The following is a 21,591-nucleotide window of genomic DNA, read 5'->3' as shown; positions in this document are numbered from 1 at the left end:
TACCACACTCTTCAGTACCCTGCATTCACTGTGTAAGACCTGCTTTACACTTGTCTGCATTAAGTTCCATCTGCCATTTTTAAACCTATTTTTCTAGCTGGTCCATATCTCACTGCAAGGCATGATCAGTCTTCCTCACTGTCCCCTACATCCCCAACCTTGGTGGCACCTGCAGATCTGCTGATCCAGTGAACCTCATTATAGCAACAAAGGACCCAGCACCAATCCCCCAGTCACTCCACTAGTCACCATTCAGAGAAGTGACCATCTACTAACACCCTCTGGCTTCTCCCAATGTCAAATTGAATTTGCTCCCTCACCTTGAATGCCGAGTGAGCAACTGAACCTAGATCTCCATTCTAGATCAAAGGTTTTGAGTGACGTAGATCCAGCCCTCAGTTGACTACAAAGCTCCTGTTTCATCCACAGCCTTTGGTTTGGGTAGGTCTGGTACGTTCTCAAAGGCACAATTCTTGATTGTCGATGATGACTGTGGCATATTCATTCAGATCTGAAGATGAATCTCTGAATAATGTCCAGTCCCCTGACTCAAAGCAGTCTTGCAAGCATTCTTCTGCCTCCCTGGACCGTACCTACTTGGTCCACACCAGTGACACCGCTCCTCCTGGCCTTCCCTCGCCCTGCTGTGTTCCATGATCTCTGTCAGGCACCTAGGAATGATTCCCAAGAGCAAACGCCACTCCCATTCCCATACATCCTCATTGATTCCAGATCCACCCTCCTCCCATCCACCTCCAGAGCCCCACTCTCCTCCCCCACTGTCGCACTGCTAGTGCTATGCATTCCCCACCCCCCCATCTCTCCTCCTCCCATCCCCCGCCTCATCATTATCCTCTCCACATTCTGTGCCTGCGCCCCCAACCTGTTGCCAGGGTGAAGTCCACAGGATCTACCCACAAATGGACAAGGACACATAGCATCAAGCAAGGTCGTTTATTGAAGGAAGCAGACAGCGGCAGCCGAGGAGACGGCAGGGACCAGAGCAGCTGATCATTCGGTAAGATCCCTGTGCACACAGAACAGGGCATGACGCTGACCTCTGGATTGGGGCAGTGAACCAACTTCACCCAGTGAACACACAGCCAGGCAGAGGGAGGGGGTGAGCGTACCAGAGTAAGGGTTGGGCTTCATCGGGGCTTGGATGGTACCACTGGACTATTGGTGCCCGTAGGGTGGAGCGGACAACAGAAACAATGTGTGGCCCTGGGGTAGGGATGGAAGGTGGTGGTCTTGGGGGAGAGGGACAGGGAACGGTCAAGAGAGACACTGTATGATCCTGGGGTAGGGATGGAAGGTGGTGGTCTTGGGGGAGAGGGACAGGGAACGGTCAAGAGAGACACTGTATGATCCTGGGTTAGGGATGGAAGGTGGTGGTCTTGGGGGAGAGGGATGGGGAATGGTCAAGAGAGACACTGTATGATCCTGGGGTGGGAGGAGGATCTGGGGAGACGCCATGGTGACAGGGGTGAGGGGAGGTGATGAGACGGGACAGTTAGTAGAGACGACGTGTGGGAGAGGAGGGGAAGTGATGGGGAAGGATAATCCATAGAGACAATGTGTAGCCCGGGGGATGTGGCAAAGAGTTTGTTGCTCTAGATTAGTGTGTGGGTCTCTGTTGATCACAGAACACAGATTCTGTGCACCCTCGGGGAGGATATCTGAACTTTTGGTGTACTGAGTTCCATTCTAGTCACTGCATTCAGGAGGAGTGTGAGATACAAAGATTTACTGGCAGGGAGCCTAAGAGTGTGGGGAGGTGTTGTACCTACCAACTTCCGTGGGAAATGATTATGGCTGTAGATGCTGGAAATCTCCTGGGATTCTTTGAGAAAAGACAAAGAGTTAATGGATGTTGTGTATTTGGATTTTCAGAAGGCATTTGATAGGGTGCCACACATAAGGCTGTTTAACAAGAGCCCATGGCATTACAGGAACGATTTTGGCATGGACAAAGGTGCAGCTGACTGTCCAGAGGCACTGAGTGGGAATAAAGGGAGCCTTTTCTGATTGGCTGCCAGTGACTAGTGGTGTTCTGCCGATTCTTTTCATGTTATTTGGGTGACAGAATTGGTGGTTTTGTGGCCAAGTCTGTGGATGATTTGAAGATAGGTGGAGTGGCGGGTAGTGTTGAGGAGGCATGGAAGCTACAGAAGGACTTAGACAGATTAGGAGAATGGGCAAAGAAGTAGCAGATGAAATACAGTGTTGGGAAGTGTCTGGTCATGTATTTTGATAGAAGAAATAAATGGGAAGACTATTTTCTAAATGGGGAGAAAATTCAAAACTCTGAGGTGCAAAGGGACTTGGGAATCCTTGTGCAGAATTCCCTAAAAGTTAATTTTCATGTTGAGTCAGTGGTGAGGAAGGCAAGTACGATGTTAGCATTTTGAGAGAACCAGAATATTAAAGCAAGGACATAATACTGAGGCTTCATACAGCATTGGTCAGACTGCAATGAAGAAAACTTAAAGGGGACCTGAGGGGTGGAGTGGTTTGAAACAGGAACTCACTGCCAGAGTTGGGGGTGGGGAGGGCGATGGCTGTCAACTAGTTTAAGAAGCCTTCAGACAGCCTCAATATTTAATTAGGGTCGGTGTTGATATGGGCGTATGGGATCACTGCAGACGGGCATGGAAGTGGTGGGCAGGAGAGCCCATGTCTCTCACGTCGCACTCAGTGACTGATGAATTACGCAGGTCCATGGTCTATTGTACACATTGGGGCCCAGACCGTCCTCTGAGACAGAAATGGATGGAGAGTGAGGGGTGAAGAAAGACTGGTGAGGACTGCTGAGGAAAGGATAAACTAGGGTTGGGGAGAGAGTCAGAGGAGAGACACGAAGAGAGTCTGTGGTAGGAAGAGAGGCAGTAGAGAAAGACTGGGAATGGGGCAAGAGACAGATGGACTGGAGGCGGGGAGAAAACTGGCAAGGGACTGGGGGTGAAGACAGACAGAGGGACTTGGGGTGGGGAGAGAGATGGCAAGGGACTAGGGATAGACACAGAGACAGGGGGACTCGGAGTGGGGAGAGAACCAGGGGGACTGGGGATGGACACAGAGCCAGAGGGACTGGGGTTGGGGAGAAAGATGGCAAGGGACTGGGGATGGGGAGAGAGACAGAGGGACTCGGGGTGGAGACACAGTCAGAGGGACTGGGGGTGGGGAGAGAGACAGAGGGATTAGGGAAACATGCGGGTTTATACTGTTGCTACTGGGCAGTTGGTGGTCCAATTCTGGACGGGTCAAACATAAAAGGGCTGGACGACAAACCGGAGGGTGGAAATGCCGTTATCACAGGCGAAGAGAGAAAAGTTGGTGCTGTTGTTGGAGGGCAGCACGGCTGTCGAGTTCTTCATCTCCTGCACGTAGGAGACCGTGCTGTTGTTGCAGAGCAGCAGCACAGAGTTGCGGTAGGTGACGGTTTCTGGGGTGTTGTACGTGGTCAGCACTGCCACGGGGTAGGTATCGTACGGACACGAGACATAGCTGTTGCGGCAATGCTGTGCTGTTTCGTGGTAGTAGCCGGTCCACTGGAGCGTGCTGGAGCTGAACAGCCGGCTCATGTGTTGCTTGGTCTGAAAGGAGATGCGTGGGGAGGAGTAGTAGTAGTAGGAATTGTAGCCGCCATATCTCTGTCTCTTGTTGTAGTATGAGGCCGTGGGTCCGTACAGACCAGTGCGCTGGTAGGGCGAGTCCATCAGACCGGAGATGGCCAGGGTCCTGCTCCATTGATTGGAGGTGTAGATGCGTGGCTGGAAGTCGGGGTTGTCCAAATCCTTGAAGTGCTTCAGCAGCTGTGGACGGACCGAATGGAACTCAAAAGCCTCCAGCAGCCTTTGTGTGAACATGCTCTCAAACTGCTGGTACAGGCTGGAATTGAAGGACAAGGAGATGAGCTCCTCGGGAGACATCATCGGGAAGCGGATACTCTTCATCAACCGGTCAACGGCGGCAGTCTTCCCACTGTGGGAGATCCAAGACTCCACTGCCTGGAACAGCGTGAATTCACTCTCAATGACCAGATCTGAACGCTGGAGCAAGGCAACCAGGTCCGCGACCGACAGCTCATCCCACGCCGCCGTCTGGCTGAAGGTCTCACAGTTCCAGGCGAAGTACTGCAGGCAGATCTCCTGCAGCACAGGGTCCTTCACTCTCTCCGCATACTTGTAAAGCTCCAGCTGCTGCTGAAACGAACTGTCCTGGGGCATGAGTTTGTAGAAGAGCTGATCACAGTAATCGCGCACCGCAATGATCCTGTAGTCCGACGCTATGTTGTGGATGCACTTCACCGAAGACAGAGTGACAGAGATGGTCCTTGTGTAAAAATACCTGTGAGTAAAGAGTGACAGGGAGGGGAGGTGAGTGGATTTCATTCTCCAACTCCACACCTGGCATGGGAACTGGCCATGTTGGGCAGTGAGTACCCTTCCATATTAATCTCATTGCCCAGTATCACAATGACCATGTATTTGAAATGCTCACAAGACACTTCTCAAACACTGTGCTCCAGACATTCGCTGCTCTCTGGTTGAAGAAGACCCCCACACATCCCTTCCAAATCTCTTCCCCTCTACTCTAAACCCACTTCCCACTGAGAGTACTGGAGTCAGGCAGGCATTTCCACAAAACCCAACAAGGTGTCTGTCTGAGATAGTCTGATTTGCCCACATTCTGGCCACAGATTCTAAATCTTTCCCATCATGCACTTGTTCAAATCTCCATCTATAAACATTGCATCTGCCACTTCATGACACTTGGAACAGTGCAGACGATTAGAGAAGCCAGCCAGGATTTGTTACAATCATCTGACCTAGTATATCTGTCCTTCATTATTTTGGTAAATAGTTTGGATGAGAGAGTACAAGGCATGGTTAGTAAGTTTACAAACACCCCAGGTGACATCATAGACAAAAGGTTATAAAAAATCACAGGAGAGTCATGATCAGCTGAGTAATTGGGCCGAAGATTGAGGACTGGGGAAAGGAGTTTGTTTCATAGAAACATACAAAACCTATCTCACAATACAAGTGCTTCGGCCCACAATGTCGCTCCGAACATGTACTTATTTTAGAAATTACCTAGGGTTACCCATAGCCCTCTATTTTACAAGCTCCATGTACTTATCCAGGAGTCTGTTAAAAGACCCTATCGTATCCACCTCCACCACCATCACCGGCAGCTCATTCCACGCCCTCACCACTCTCTGCGTAATAAAAAAAACAACTTGCCCCTGACATCTCCTCTGTACCGACTTCCAAGCACATGAAAACTGCCCTCTCGTGTTAGCCATTTCAGCCCTGGGAAAAAGCCTCTGACTAACCACACGATCAATGGCTCTCATCATCTTATACACTTCTATCAGGTCACCTCCCATCCTCCGTCGCTGCAAGGAGAAAAGGCCGAGTTCACTCAACCTATTCTCATAAGGCATGCTCCCCAATCCAGGCAACATCCTTGTAAATCTCCTCTGCACCCTTTCTATAGTTTCCACACCTTCCTGTAGTGAGGTGACCAGAGCTGAGCACAGTACTCCAAGTGGGGTCTGACCAGGGTCCTATATAGCTGCAACATTACCTCTCGGCTCTTGAACTCAATCCCACGGCCAATAAAGGCCAATGCACCGTATGCCTTCTTAACAACACTGTCAACCTGCATAGCAGCTTTGAGTGTCCTATAGACTCGGACCCCAAGATCCCTCTGATCCTCCACACTACCAAGAGTCGTACCATTAATACTATATTTTGCCATCATATTTGACCTATCAAAATGAACCACTTCACACTTATCTGGGTTGAACTCCACCTGCCACTCCTCAGCCCACTTTTGCATCCTATCAATGTCCCGCTGTAACCTCTGACAGCCCTCCACACTATCCACAACACCCCCAACCTTTGTGTCATCAGCAAATTTACTAAAGCATCTCTCCACTTCCTCATCCAGGTCATTTATAAAAATCACAAAGAGTAGGGTTCCCAGTACAGCCTCGTAAGGCATGACCTGCCTTTGACAAAGCCATGCTGACTATTCCTAGTCATATTGTGTCTCTCCAAATGTTCATAAATCCTGCCTCTCAGGATCTTCTCCATCAATTTACCAACCACTGAAGTAAAACCCACTGGTCCATCATTTCCTGGGCTATCTCTACTCCCTTTCTTGAATAAGGGAACAACATCCGCAACCCTCCAATCCTCCGGAACTTCTCCGGTCCGCATTGATTTTTCAAAGATCATTGCCAGAGGCTCAGCAATCTCCTCCCTCACCTCCTACAGTAGCCTGGGGTGTAACTCATCGGGTCCCAATGACTTATCCAACTTGATGCTTTCCAAAAGCTCCAGCATATCCTCTATCTTTATGTCTATATGCTCAAGCTTTTCAGTCCACTGTAAATCATCCCGACAATCGCCAAAATCCTTTTCTGTAGTGAATACTGAAGCAAAGTATTCATAAGTACCTCCGCCATCTCCTCCGTTTCCATACACACCTTTCCACTGTCACACTTGATTGGTCCTATCCTCTTATGTTTTAGCCTCTTGCTCTTCACATATTTGTAGAATGCCTTGGGGTTTTCCTTAATCCTGTCCCCCAATACTTTCTCATGGCCCTTTCTGGCTCTCCAAATTTCCTTGCTAAACTCCTTCCTGCTGGCCTTATAATTTTCTAGATCTCTATCATTACCTGGTTTTTTGAACCTTTCATAAGCTCTTCTTTTCTTCTTGACAAGATTTTCAACAGCATTTGTGCACCATGGTTCCTGTACCCTACCATCCTTTCCCGGTCTCATTGGAATGTACCTATGCTGAACATCACGTAAATATCCCCTGAACATTTGCCACATTTCTGCTGTATATTTCCCTGAAAACATCTGTTCCCAATTTATACTTCCGAGTTCCTGCCTGATAGCTTCACATTTCCCCTGACTCCAATTAAACACCTTCCTAACTTGTCTGTTCCTATCCCTCTCCAATGCTATGGTAAAGGAGACAGAATTAAGATCACTATCTCCGAAATGCTCTCCTGCTGAGACCTGACACCTGACCAGGTTCATTTCCCAATACCAGATCAAGTACAGCCTCTCCACTTGTAGGCTTATCTGCATATTGTATCAAGAAGCCTTCCTGAACACACCTAACAAACTCCACACCATCCTCTTGCTCTAGGAAGATGCCCATCAATTTTTGGTAAATTAAAATCTCCCACCACAACGACCATGTTATTATTACACTTTTCCAGAATCTGTCTCCCTATCTGCTTCTCAATGTCCCTGTAACTATTGAGATGTCTATAATTGTTCCCAGTTTATGCTTCCAGTTTCGTGCCTGGTAGCCTCATAATTCCACTTACTCCAATTAAACGCTTTTCTAACATGTCTGTTCCTATCCCTCTCCAATGGCATGGTAAAGGAGATGAAATTGTGATCACTATCTCCAAAATGCTCTCCCACTGAGAGATCCGACGCCTGACCAGGTTCATTTCCCAATACTAAGTCAAGAACAGTCTTTCCTCTTGTAGGCTTATCTACATATTGTGTCAGGAAACCTTCCTGAACACACCTAACAAACTCCACCCCATTTAAACCCCTTACTCTAGGGGAGATGCCAATCAATATTTGGGAAATTAAAATCTCCCACCACGACAACCCTGTTATTATTATGCCTTTCCAGAATCTATCTCCCTATCTGCTCGTCGATGTCCCTGTTACTATTGGGTGGTCTATAAAAAACACCCAGTAGAGTCATTGACCCCTTCCTGTTCCTACCTCCACCCACAGAGACTCCATAGACAATCCCTTCATGACTTCCTTCTTTTCTGCGGCCATGACACTATCTCTGATCAACAGTACCACGCCCCCACCTCTTTTGCCTCCCTGCTGTCCTTTCTGAAACACCTAAAACCCGGCGCTTTAAGTAACCATTCCTGCCCCTGAGCCATCCAAGTCTCTGTAATGGCCACCACATCATAGCTCTAAGTACTGATCCACGTTGTAAGCTCATCTGCTTTGTTCATGATGCTTCTTGCATTAAAGTAGACACATCTCAAACCATCGGTCCCAGTGAGTCCCTTCTCTATCACCTGCCTATCCTCCCTTTCACACTGCCTACAAGCCTTCTTTATTTGTGAGCCAACCACTCCTTCAGTTCAGTTCCCACCCCCCAGCAATTCTAGTTTAGACTCTCTGCAATAGCCTTAGCTAACCTCCCTGCCAGGATATTGGTCCCCCTCAGATTCAAGTGCAACCCGTCCTTTTTGTACAGGTCACACCTGCTCTAAAAGAGGTCCCAATGATCCAGAAATCTGAATCCCTGCCCCCTGCTCCAATCCCTCAGCCACGCATTTATCCTCCACCTCATTCTATTCCTGTACTCACTGTCACGTGGCACAGGCAGTAATCACGAGATTACTACCTTTGAGGTCCTGCTTCTCAACTTCCTTCCTAACTCCCTGTAGTCTGCTTTCAGGACCTCCTCCCTTTTCCTACTTAGGTTGTTCAGTACCATTATGTACCATGACCTCTGGCTGTTCTCCTTCTCACTTCAGGATATCGTGGACGCGGTCAGAAGCATCCCAGACCCTGGCACCTGGGAGGCAAACTACCATCCATGTTTCTTTCCTGCGTCCACAGATTCGCCTGCCTGACCCCCTAACTATAGAGTCCCCTATCGCTACTGCCTTCCTCTTCCTTTCCCTACCCTTCTGAGCCACAGGGCCAGACTCTGTGCCAGAGGCACAATCACTGTTGCTTCCCCCAGTTAGGGCACCTCCCAGCAGTACTCAAACAGGAGTACTTCTTTAGGGGGACAGCCACAGGGGAACTCTCTAGTACCTGCCCTCTCCTGACACCCACTTGTCTGTCTCCCGAGGCCCCGGTGTGACCACCTGCCTATGGCTTCTCTCTATCACCTCCTCACTGTCCCTGACCAGACGAAGGTCATCGAGCTGCAACTCCAGTTCCCTAACGTGGTATCTAAGGAGCTGCAGCTCGACACATCTGGCGCAGATGTGGCCATCCAGGAGGCTGGGAGTCTCCTGGACCACCCACATCTGACACGCAGTACAGAACACCGGCCTCACAGACATACCTCCTATTCCTCACAAGTAGCTTACCTTGCCTGAACCCACTGTCACCAAAGCCCTCCTACTCTGTCTCCCTCTACTCTGTCGCCTACTCTACAAAGCTGTCTTCTTTTAAATCCTTCCCGTCAGTCTAACTTGCTGACGTCCACATGCTTGCGCAGTTGTGCCTCGATAAGTGACAGACGTTACATTTTGGTAAGACAAGTGAGGGTAGGACTTCCACTTCTCGCTGCCTCAGTGAAGCACCGAGTCTCAAAGACCCCAGCCCCCCCACTCTCTCTTTTTCAGGCTTCCATCGGGCACAAGGTTCAAATGCCTGAAAGCACATACCACCAGGTTCAAGAACAGACTTCTATCTCACTGTTATAAGACTACTGAATGGTTCCCTAGTACGATAAGATAGACTCTTCACCTCACAATAAAGGTCTTGCCCTTTGTTGTTTACCTGCACTGCACTCTCTCTGTAGCTGTTGCACTTTATTCTGCATTTTGTTCTTGTTTTACCTTGTTCGGCATCAACATGTTGTTATAATAAAGTGATCTGTATGGATTGCAAGCAAAATGAAACTTTTCCAAGGTACTTTATTATGTGACAATAATACACCAGTTTACTGTGAATGGCAGGGCCATGGGGACTGTTGTAGAAGACAGGGATCCTTGGAGCACAAATACGTTTCCCTGGAAGTGGCATCCCAGGCAGACGGAGTGGTGAAAAACGCTTCAACAGTTAGGGATTGAGTGTGGAAGTTAAAGTTGTGCAAGACATTGCTGACATTGGGAGTACTGAGTTCAGTTTGGGTCACTCTGCTACAGGAGGGACAACATTCAGCTGGAAAGAATGCAGAGGAGATTTACGAGGAGGTTGCCAGGATTGAAGGGACTGAGTTATTGGGAAGGCTAAGAGTAGAAAGATCCTACAAGGATGGCACTGGTGAGGCATGGTGATGTTTTTTGGGCAACAAACAAAACAAAACTAACTATTCTGTTAATTACACAGTGGACTACGATCACTACGATCCACAGCCTCTAACTTCCTTTTGGGAGTTGTGCCTTTCAACCATCCGTATGACCTGGCAGCTTTGGAGGATTTGGCAAACTGGACTCTCGAGAATGCAATCACGACCTTGGTGCCCGTTGCTGGAATCGGATTCTGGGCTGATTGAGATGGCAGGACCCAGCCCGAGAGCACAGAACAAACTGATGTTGAGTTGATTTAAGTACTGAGCCAGATTAAAAGGATAAAGGCATTGAGGCAGAACAAATCCCTACACCGTGAGGTTTTACTCGCCGTAGCGCTGAGCCAACTCGGCGGCTGTGGCCCGCAGTCCTCGGTTCTGGGACCAGACACACTATTCAGTCGACTCCACGGCTGTGAAATCAGTTTTGGGGACTCTGTGCCTGATGTTCCATGTGTAACTCGCTTTATTAGCTGCACGATTTGTTCTTTTCTCACATGTTGGATGCCTGAAGGATGTTGTGTGGAATTTTTTAAAGGGGTCTATTATGTATGCTTATGTTGTGGCTGCCTGTTAGAAGTAGGAATCTCAGGGTGTATATGGTCAACATACTTTACCAATAAATGTACTTTGTACTCAGTTCCTGGGTGTGCAGAAGATTGAGGGGTGACCTTGTATGATCAGAGCCTTTTACCCATGTTTGGGGTATCAAACACTGAAGAGTACAGTTTTCAGGGGAGGGGGAGAGATTGAATGAGGACACAATGAACAACTACTTCATCCAGAGAGTGCCCAGTACGTGAATCAGCTACCAGAGGAAGTGGCCAAGGCAGGTATATTGACAACATTTCGGAGATGTCTGGACGGGTACATGGACATGAAAGGTTTAGACTGAGAAATGGGCCCGTTGTAGGCAAGTGGGACTGGTTTTGTTGACATAATCCACTTTGCCCAAAGCTGCTGCTTCTCTGCTGTGTGACTCAAAATATTGTGAATGGAAATTGACAGCATTTTGATTAAGTTACAGAATACTCTGAGCGTAGTCTACCCCATATTGTGTCTGTACACAATATTCTGAACACAGTCTACTCCGTTTTGTCTGTACACAGATCTCCAAGCACAGTCTATCGCATACTGTGTCTGTACACAATACTCTGAGTGTAGTCTACCCCATACTGTGGCTGTACACAATACTCCAGGCACGGTCTATCCCATTGTGTCAGTACACAATATTCCAGGCGTGGTCTACCCCATACTGTGTCTGTATACGATACTCTGAGCACTCTCTATCCCTTATTGTTTCTCTACATAACACTTCGAGTGCAGTTCATCCTTACTGTTGTTGTATGCAATAATCTAAACATCATCTGCCCGTGTTGTGTCTGTACGCAATTTTCCAACAGCAGTCTACCCCGTGTTGTGTCTGTACAAATACTCCCGTCCCTGTGTACCCTCTCCCTGCCCTGTCTCCACCAAGTGACCAGTGGTCCAAACTGGTCCCTTCCCTGGGGATCCCCTCCCTACCCTGTGCCTACCCAGGGACCGGGGTGACAACTGGTCCCTTCCCTGGGGATCTCCTCCCTACCCTGTGCCTACCCAGGGACCGGGGTGACAACTGGTCCCTTCCCTGGGTACTCTCTCCCTACCCTGTGTCTACCCAGTGACCAGGGGTGACAACTGGTCCCTTCCCTGGGGACTCTCTCACTACCCTGTGTCTACCCAGTGACCAGGGATGACAACTGGTCCCTTCCCTGGGGACTCTCTCCCTACCCTGTGTCTACCCAGTGACCAGGGGTGACAACTGGTCCCTTCCCTGGGTACTCTCTCCCTACCCTGTGTCTACCCAGTGACCAGGGGTGACAACTGGTCCCTTCCCTGGGGACTCTCTCCCTACCCTGTGTCTACCCAGTGTCTGGGGTGAGAACTGGTCCCTTCCCTGGGGACTCTCTCCCTACCCTGTGTCTACCCAGTGACCAGGGGTGACAACTGGTCCCTTCCCTGGGGACTCTCTCCCTACCCTGTGTCTACCCACGGACCCAGGGTGAAGGGGCAAGCAGTAGTTACCTGATGATGTCATCGACGTACTGCACACAGTCCTGAGACACTATCAGATTGAAGAGGTTGCCCTGGGCCTGGCTGAGCAGGTTTCCATCTGTGTGCAGTGACAGGATTAGTCTGTGTACACAGGAGCGCTCCTCTTCACGGCCATCCTCCAGGCTGTTCACCGTGATGTTCATGTCACAGTCCCTGCGACTCTCGTATAACTCTTCTAAAGACTTGTAGAACTCTGAAGTGAGGTCCAGTCTGTAACCAAACAGCTGGTCCAGCCTCCCTGGAGAACAAAACATACTTCACATGTCTCTGAAACACGCCCCTCACTGTTACACGCCCTCCCAAACAGGAACACCACACCTCTAAAGGTGGCAGAGTGGTAAAGTGGGGACAGCCAGTCTCATTGACATGGAAGTTGGTGCAGTTGTGGATAGTCTGGAAAGTTGACATGGGTCACAACAGCACACTGACAACGTGCAGAGCTGGGCTACGGGGTGGCTGAGGGAATTCAGCCAGAAAAGTGAAGGTCAAATTTGAAGGCAAGTACAGGCTCAATGGCAGAGTTCTCAGCAGTGTGGTGGATCAGAGGGATCTTGGGGTCCACCTTGGTAGATCTTTCAAAGTTGGCACACAAGTTGATAGGGGTGTAAGGTGTTTGAGCTTCATTAAGTTCAAGAGCCATGAGGTAACGTTGCAGCTGCATAAAACCATGGTCATGGAATATTGTGTTCATTTCTGGTCGGCTCATTATAGGAAGAGGGTGCAGAAGAGTGTTATCAGGATGTTACCTGGAGTAGGAGGCATGTCTTATGAGGAAAAGTGCAGCGAGCTCAGGCTTTTCACTTTGGAGTGAAGGAGGATGAGAGGCGACTTGACAAAAACGTACACAGGAAGCACAAGCAAAAATGCGAACATGAGGGCCATAATTGTAAGGTGATTGGAGGAATGTGTGTGGGGTGGGGGGGGGAGGTCAGAAGTAATTTTCTTTTTAAGAAACAGAGTGGTGGGTGCATGGAACACCCTGCCGGGGGTGGTGCTAGAGGCAGATAGATTAGGGACTTTAAGCAACTCTTCGATTGGCACGTGGATGATAGAACAATGGAGGGCTATGGAGGAAGGAAGGGTCAGATTGATCTTGGAGTAGGTTAAAGGGACAGCACCACATTGTGGGCTGAAGGGCCTGTACTGTGCTGTAATCTTCTATGTTCTCTCAAATATCAAACTGAGAAGTATGGAATGTATGAGGTAGAGAATCACAACTTTTTTACAGGGTAGAAATGCTAAGTACTAGAGGAAACTTTGTTTTCGTGATGGAGGGAGGGTAAGGTTTTTTGTTTAATTTTTACGGAGATTGGTGGGTGCCCGGGGTGGTGGTGTGAGCTGGTTTGATAGTGGTACTTGAGAGGCTGGTAGACACATGAACAGCAGCGAGTGTAGGAATGTAGACTTCTGCAAGGAGAAGGGATTTACTTTGTATTCAGCACAAATATTGTGGGCAGAATGCCTTCTTCCTGAGCCATACTGTTCCGTGTTCAAACTGAAATGAGAGGGGAATGGACCATGTGCAGGAGGAAAGAATTCAGTTTAATTTGACATCATGCACCGAAGATCCTGTTCAGAGCCATATTCTGTGACTAAACATTGACGTAAAATGGGTGGCAATGGAGTGCATGCCTTAGACAGGCGAAAGGCCTGTGTCACTGACGAAACAAGCCACAAACACAACCATGTACCATCAAACTCCCAACCTCAGATCAGCTGCTGACTCTGCAGTAGTCAGTTCCACCACCCCACCCCACCATCCGTCATATCACCCCTCCCTCACCTCCAACAGTTCAGTCAAACCACACCACCCCACCATCCCTCACATCACCCCTCCAAAACCCCGGTCACCCACCTCCCAATCACCCCCCACCCCATGTCACATCACCCCTCCCTCATCTTCAACAGTCCAGTCAGTCACCCCCACCACTGTCCATCACATCACCTCCCAATCACCCCCCACCCCTCCCCAAGATACGAGACATCACCCCCTCCCTCATTCCAACAGCCTGGTCACTCCCATCCCAGTCAACCCACCCATGACCCCTCCCCCCCCATCAATCACGTCACCCTCTCCCCACCATCTGTCACATTACCCCTTCCCTAATGTCCAACAGTCCGGTCACTCCCCGCTGTCCGTCCATCACACCCTTCCTAATGTCCAACAGTTCAGTCTCTCCCTACCCCATCACCTCCCCCAACTGTCCGTCCAGCACACCACCCACTCCCCATCACCCCTCTGCAATATCATCACGTCACTCCCCCCCCAGTGTCCAACAGACTAACCCCACCCTGTCTCACTCTCCTCTCCGCAACCTATCCCTCTCACCCCCATCTACCCACCCCACCCTTTCTCCATCTCCCTCACCTTCACCTTCCCACTCCCCATTCCCTCGTCTCCATGCTCAGAGCAAATTCCAGCATCTTATGACCCTCATTATATCATTCTGATTCCACACCCCCCCTCGGGCTGGTGCTCATGGGGTCACTGAGAAACCCAGCATCCTCTGACACCCCTCCCCACCATTCTCACACCCCGCCCCCATTCACGGGCTAGTGCTCACGGGGGTCACATCGAACTCCAGCACCCCATTCCCACCCCCCAGGCTGGTACTCACGGGGGTCACAGCGAACTCCAGCATCCTCTGAGTGTTGGCAGTCGTGGATCTTCCAGCCTTTGGTCTTGCAGTCGGTGAGAGAGGTCTCGGTTCCAGTACAGAACACATCATCCAGCAGGATTGGGCCGGACCCTGAGGGAGAGGCAGATTGGAGTCAGCACAGCCCCAGGGACACCCCTCACCTTAGGGTCATGCCCTCCTCCTCAGGGATCCATACTCTCTGGGTCACATCTCCATGGGTCTGAGGTGTGGGTGAGAGACTGTAGTCTTGTGCTGAAAGAGTGAGGTTGGGGTCCAGGGGAGACAATGAGATCAGGGTTCATGGGGTCCGGGTGAGGCAAAAGAGAAGGGCTCAAGTATCCAATGAGGGGCGCTGGGGTCCACGCGGGGACCAGGGAGCGGGGGTTGCTGGGGTCTGGGCGGGAACGTGGGAGCGGGGGGCGCTGGGGTCTGGGCGGGGACGTTGGAGTGGGGGGCGCTGGGGTCCACACGGGGACCAGGGAGAGGGGCGCCGGGGTCTGGGCGGGGGCGGGGATGAGGGAGCAGGGGGCGCTGGGGTCCACGCGGGGACCAGGGAGAGGGGCGCCGGGGTCTGGGCGGGGGCGGGGATGAGGGAGCAGGGGGCGCTGGGGTCCATGCGGGGACCAGGGAGAGGGGCGCCGGGGTCTGGGCGGGGACGAGGGAGCGGGGGGCGCTGGGGTCCACGCGGGGACCAGGGAGAGGGGTGCCGGGGTCCCGGCGGGGGGCGCTGGGGTCCGGGTGGGGACAAGGGAGGGGGAACTGGGGTCCACGCGGGGACCAGGGAGAGGGGAGCCAGGGTCCAGGTGGGGACGAGGGAGAGGCCATTAAATTAGATTAGATTAGATTCAACTTTATTGTCATTGTGCTGAGTACAGATACAAAGCCAATGAACTGCATCTAACCAGAAACACAAAGTTATTTTGTGTTATTTACAAAATAACTGCAAATAAAAAGTAAGTGCTACAGCACACGAATATGAAAGTACTGAGACAATACAATATGGATGCAATACTGCTTAGCGCTGTGATGTGAGGTTCAGCAGGGTCACAGCCTCAGGGAAGAAGCTCTTCCTGTGCCTGCTGGTGTGGGAGCGGAGGCTCCTGTAGCGCCTACCGGATGGGAGGAGAGTAAAAAGTCCATGGTTAGGGTGAGATGCATCCCTGATAATGCTTTTCACCCTGCCCAGGCAGCGTTTATGGTAGATGTTCTCAATGGTGGGCAACTGGGTGCCGATAATCCGCTGGGCAGTTTTCACCACACGCTGGAGTGCTTGGCAGTCTGATATGGGACGATTTCCATACCACACTGAGATTAGGGTCCTCATTCCCCACGACCCAATCAATCTCAGTTCTCAGCAAAAATAATACTGCTCACTGGTCGTTCCCTCCAGTGATCAGGGAAATACAGAGATCTCCATCCAGTCCCCTCACCTGATCCGAAGGCACCTCCACGTACGGCCTCCGTGGCGTTGAGGTAACCAAGGCTGCGGCAGACAACGTGAGCATCAGTGAGGTCCCAACCGTCATCACACACGGTGCCCCACTCTCCATCGTAGTACACCTCGACACGGCCCTCGCTGGGCACTCGGCCCCTGGACAGACGCAGGTCTCCATTCTCCAGCCCTGGGGACAAGCACACGTCAGCACCAGCAGGGTCTGGGGTTGCACTGTGTACTCACCGTCTCCCCCGTCTCTAAGTAGGGTCGGGGACGCAGTGTGGAGAGCAGCTCAACCCCGGTGATGGGCTTGTGGCCAGACCCCAGGAACGGGCAGATGGGGGGAGGGGAGAACGTCGTGCGGCCTGACCCCAGGGTGGGACGTCACGGCCTGACCCTGGGGATGGGCAGGTGAGGGGTGGGATGTCACGCGACCTGACCCTGGGGACGGGCGGGTGGGTTGCAAGGCCGGACTACACTCAGGAATGTACACCAGATGAGTCTCACCTTCACCCAATCCCAGCAGGAGTAACATTAAACCCAGAGCGGATAGGACGGTCATCTTGTTCCTGAGCACAAAGCACAGATGGCAGCTGAAACAGAACAGACAAGTACTCACACTCAGCCCTCACATCCAAAACCTCTGTGTTGTATATAGTCTGCAGGAGCCTAGTTTCTTGTGATGGTCTACATGTATAGAGAGAGAACAATAAATCTGATCTTGAATCTCCTTGTTGCTAGTCACCTCTCATCCTCCGTCGCTCCAAGGAGAAAAGGCTGAGTTCACTCAACCTGTCTTCATAAGGTATGATCCCCAATCCAGGCAACATCCTTGTAAATCTCCTCTGCACCCTTTCTATGGTTTCCACATCCTTCCTGTAGCGAGGTGACCAGAACTGAGCACAGTACTCCAAGTGGGGTCTGACCAGGGTCCTATATACCTGCAACATTACCTCTCAGCTCCTAAATTCAATTCCACGATTGATGAAGGCCAATACACAGTATGCCTTCTTAACCACAGAATCAACCTGAGTGGCTGCTTTGAGCATCCTATGGACTCGGACCCCAAGATCCCTCTGATGCTCCACACTGCCAAGAGTCTTACCATTAATACTATATTCTGCCATCATATTTGACCTATCAAAATGAATCATCTCACACTTATCTGGGTTGAACTCCATCTGTCACTTCTCAGTCCAGATTTGCATCCTATCAATGTCCCACTGTAACTTCTGACAGCCCTCCACACTATCCACAACACCTCCAACCTTTGAGTCATCAGCAAATTTACTAACCCTTACCTCCACTTCCTCATCCAAGTCATTTATAAAAATCAGAAAGAGTAAGGGTCCCAGAACAGATCCCTGAGGCACAGCACTGGTCACCGACCTCCAGCAGATTATGACCCATCTATAGCCACACTTTGCCTTCTGTGGACAAGCCAGTTCTGGATCCACAAAGCAATGTCCCCTTGGATCCCATGTCTCCTTACTTTCTCAATAAGCCTTGCATGGGGTACCTTATCAAATGCCTTGCTGAAATCCATATACACTACATCTACTGCTCTTCCTTCATCAATGTGTTTAGTCACATCTTCAAAAAATTAAATCAGGCTCTTAAGGCGCAACCTGCCTTTGATAAAGCCATGCTGACTATTCCTAATCATATTACGCCTTGCCAAAATGTTCATAAATCCTGCCTCTCAGGATCTTCTCCATCAACTTACCAAACACTGAAGTAGGATTCACAGGTCTATAATTTTCTGGGCTATCTCTACTCCCTTTCTTGAATAAAGGAAAAACATCCGCAACCCTCCAATCCTCCGGAACCTCTCCTGTCCCCATTGATGATGCAAAGATCATCGCCAGAGGCTCAGCAATCTCCTCCCTCGCTTCCCACAGTAGCCTGGGGTACATCTCATCCAGTCCAGGTGACTTATCCAACTTGATGCTTTCCAAAAGCTCCAGCACATCCTCTTTCTTAATATCTAAATGCTGAAGCTTTTCAGTCTGCTGCAAGTCATCACTACAATCACCAAGATCCTTTTCCATAGTGAATACTGAAGTGAAGTTTTCATTAAGTACCTCCGCTATTTCCTCTGGTTCCATACACACTTTCCCACTGTCACATTTGATAGGTCATATTCTCTCACGTCTTATCCTCTTGCTCTTCACAAACTTGTATAATCCTCCACCTCATTCTAGTCCTATACTCACTGTCACGTGGCACAATCAGTAATCCCGAGATTACTACCTTTGCGATCCTGCTTCTCAACTTCTTTATTAACTCCTTGTAGTTGTTTTTCAGAACTTCTTCCCTTTTCCTACCTGTGTCATTGGTACCAATATGTACCACGACCTCTGGCTGTTCTCCCTCCCACTACAAGATATCGTGGATGCGATCTGAACCATCCCAGACCCTGGCACCTGGGAGGCAAACTACCATCCGCGTCCACAGATTTGCCTGTCTGACCCCCTAACTATAAGAGTCCCCTATCACTACTGCCATACTCTTCCTTCCCCTACCCTTCTGAGCCACAGGGCCGGACTCTGTGCCAGAGGCACAGCCACTGTTGCTTCCCCAGGTAGGCTGTTCCCCCCCACAACAGTACTCAAACAGGAGTACTTATTGTTAAGGAGTACAGCCACAGGGGTACTCTCTAGTACCTGACTCTTCCCCTTCCCTCTCCTGACTGTGACCCACTGGTCTGCCTCCTGTGGCCCCAGTGTGACCACCTGCCTGTAACTCCTCTCTATCAACTCCTCACTCTCCCTGACCGGATGAATGTCATCGAGCTGCATCTCCAGTTCCCTAACTCGGTCCCTTAGGAGCTGCAGCTCGACACACCGGGTGCAGGTATAGCCATCCGGGAGGCTGGGAGACTCCAGGACCTCCCACATCCGACACCCAGCACAGAAAACTGGCCTCACACACATACTTCCATTCCGCAATTAACACAAGTAGACTTACCTCGCCTCGTCCCATTACCGCCTAAGCCCGTTGAGCCAAAGCCCTGTCATTCTGCTACCTCTCACTCCTCTGCCCGCTGGATATGGCGGTCTTCTTTGTAAACCTTTCCCGCTCTGCTGGCTGACGTCACGCGCCTGCGCAGTCTTGCCTCTCTTTACACCAAGACTAAAATGCCTTCGTTCCGGAAATCCTTAGCCGTTCCACTCGCAGCCTTCTTGCTTTTAATTATGATATTGTTAGTTACCTCATTTAATCTCAATTACAAGCCTCAGAAGTAACTCCATCTGAGTAGTTTAAAGAAGAAAGGGTGAGAGACCTACCTGGTGGTAAGACTCTCCATCCGCAGCCTCAAGGTCCCAGTGATCTTCTCCTACAACGACTGATCTACTTTATTTAACTTCCTTTTACTGGCAGCAAATGCTCGACGAGCCACAAACTTTTAGCTCGTTCATGTTGTCGCTCCTGAGAAGCGAAACTTATCAACAGCGAGTCTTTCAGACTCAAATCTTTCCCAATCTCACTTTCACTTCTGTAAAAACGAAACTCAGCAGCATCGAGACTTGTTAACACAAATCCTTCCCCATCTTGCCCTCGCTTGTCTGAAAACAAACGCTTCAGTAACGAGACACGTCTTAGATAGTGACCGTCCCCTTTTTGTTTCTCAGCTCCACCAAATGGTCTCGCTGAACGATCCCCACACGACGGACATTACAAAACCGCTTTCTCTCCTACTGCGCCTCACCCCTACAGCATTCAACTGACAGTCCTGCCCTTCCCTTCCCGTTCTGTTCTACGATAACGTCCCAGTCTCCAGAACGATCCTCCCAAGTTCATCCACCTCGCGAAGCCTCGTGTATAAAAATAAATCCAGTTCACATCTCCTGCCTCTCCTCCCTCTTTGCTCTTGGCTGTTCTGTTGCTCGCGTTCTGGCTCTTCGCTGCTTCACTTCCGCGCAGGGAAACACCCCCCCCCCCGGGGCAAGCGGGTTTAAACCCTCAGCAGCAGACCTGCAAATCTTCCCGGGCCCTACCTACCCCAGACCGTGTTTCTACTCAAGGGTTCAGGGACTCCATTCGGTTGTGTTCCCTGAGGGAGATTAAACTACTAAATTGATTCATCGCTGTCTCAGGTACAAGTACCATGCTTGTTTTACAGACTGATCACACAGATCAAGTCATTGCACAGTGCACTGAGGTAGAGCAAGGTAAACAGCAATAGAATATAGAAACGCAAACACGAGCAATTCTGCAGATGCTGGAAGTTCAAGCAACACACATCAAAGTTGCTGGCGATCGCAGCAGGCCAGGCAGCATCTCTGGGAAGCGGGACAGTCGACGTTTCAGTACGAGTCCTGACGAAGGGTCTCAGCCGGAAACGTCGACTGTCCCTCTTCCTAGAGATGCTGCCTGGCCTCCTGCGATCACCAGCAACTTTGATGTGTGTTACTAGAATATAGAGTTAAGTGTCACAGTTACAGAGAAGGTCCGATGCAGGCAGACAATAAAATGCAGATTTTCATGAGGTAGATTGTGAGGTAAAGATAACCGATAGCGTCCCTAATCGGCCGCAGGCCACAGAAGGAACAAGCCGCTGTCCCAGCTGTACCGTGTTTGCAAAGTATAAGGTTAGAGAAGATTTTACCTGCTCGTCCACCAGCACTTCCTCCTCGAACACAGCCGCTCCCAGTACAGTAACTGCTGTTCCGAAGGCCACTCCGCTTCGCCTTGGCTGCCGCACCTCACAATTAACCAACCGGAAATGTCTCCTGGGCTTTATTCTTCGCGGCCGAAGTACATTTAGCTACTCCCCTCAACTGCAAGAAGTGTCGGGGCTGAGACTTCTTACCTGCAAACAGGCCCTCCCTGTCCAACTCGAGGTCCCGCCTCGATCAGGAACAGCTCCCGCGCCTGCTCCCTGTAAAGTGTCTCCTCCTTCTATCTGCTGCCCGACTTCTGCAAATGACAAATATTCCCCCAAATTTGTCCGGTCGGGAGCGGCAGAGGAACGTGGTGAGGGAGGAGTGCACCCAGTGTCAATCTGCAGCAAACCTCACTCCAGAGTTCCACTAAACTGTAAGAATCAGAGCAGAATTAACCAATTTCACCCAGACATCCCACCCTGCAAAAACTCATTTCAGGGAGGTAGCAACCCCATATCCCCCCCCACCCCACGGTCGACCTCCAAGGGTGTATGTATGTACTTTGTTTAGTGATTTTGTCTAATCTGTAAACCGAGTTAGGTGTATGCAAAAAATGTGACATTAAAATATGTACTTATGTTATATTATATTATCATGTTTATTCTATTACAACTTTAAGCAAGTCTTCAGGGAGTTTGGCCTCATTACATAGGACATCAATAGCGTAGCTCCTTAGCAGCTAGTTTAAATAACGTTAGCTATGC

At 50.2% G+C, this 21,591-nt stretch overlaps 1 protein-coding gene across 4 annotated transcripts; it reads right to left on the bottom strand.

Moving 5' to 3' along the window:
• Positions 1-940: 940 nt before the first annotated feature.
• Positions 941-21,130, bottom strand: LOC140196918 (galectin-3-binding protein-like). Of its 4 annotated transcripts, none has more exons than XM_072256857.1 (6): positions 20,830-21,130; positions 16,725-16,810; positions 16,213-16,404; positions 14,762-14,893; positions 12,114-12,381; positions 941-4,350 (listed from the first exon to the last, which is right to left on the bottom strand). In XM_072256857.1, exons 2-6 carry the CDS (start codon positions 16,777-16,779, stop codon positions 3,264-3,266), a joined length of 1,734 nt encoding a protein of 577 aa, XP_072112958.1. In that variant the 5' UTR covers positions 16,780-16,810; positions 20,830-21,130; the 3' UTR covers positions 941-3,263. The 4 variants fall into 4 exon arrangements, with proteins under 4 accessions (XP_072112958.1, XP_072112961.1, XP_072112957.1 ...); XM_072256860.1 differs by having other exon boundaries at positions 21,034-21,126; XM_072256856.1 differs by lacking the exon at positions 20,830-21,130 and adding an exon at positions 19,508-20,153.
• Positions 21,131-21,591: the final 461 nt, after the last annotated feature.

The sequence above is a fragment of the Mobula birostris genome, chromosome 4 (genome assembly GCF_030028105.1).
Source record: "Mobula birostris isolate sMobBir1 chromosome 4, sMobBir1.hap1, whole genome shotgun sequence".
Taxonomy (NCBI): Eukaryota; Metazoa; Chordata; class Chondrichthyes; order Myliobatiformes; family Myliobatidae; genus Mobula; species Mobula birostris.
Note: the sequence above shows the minus strand (reverse complement) of the source record. Positions and strands in the feature narration are given on the sequence as shown.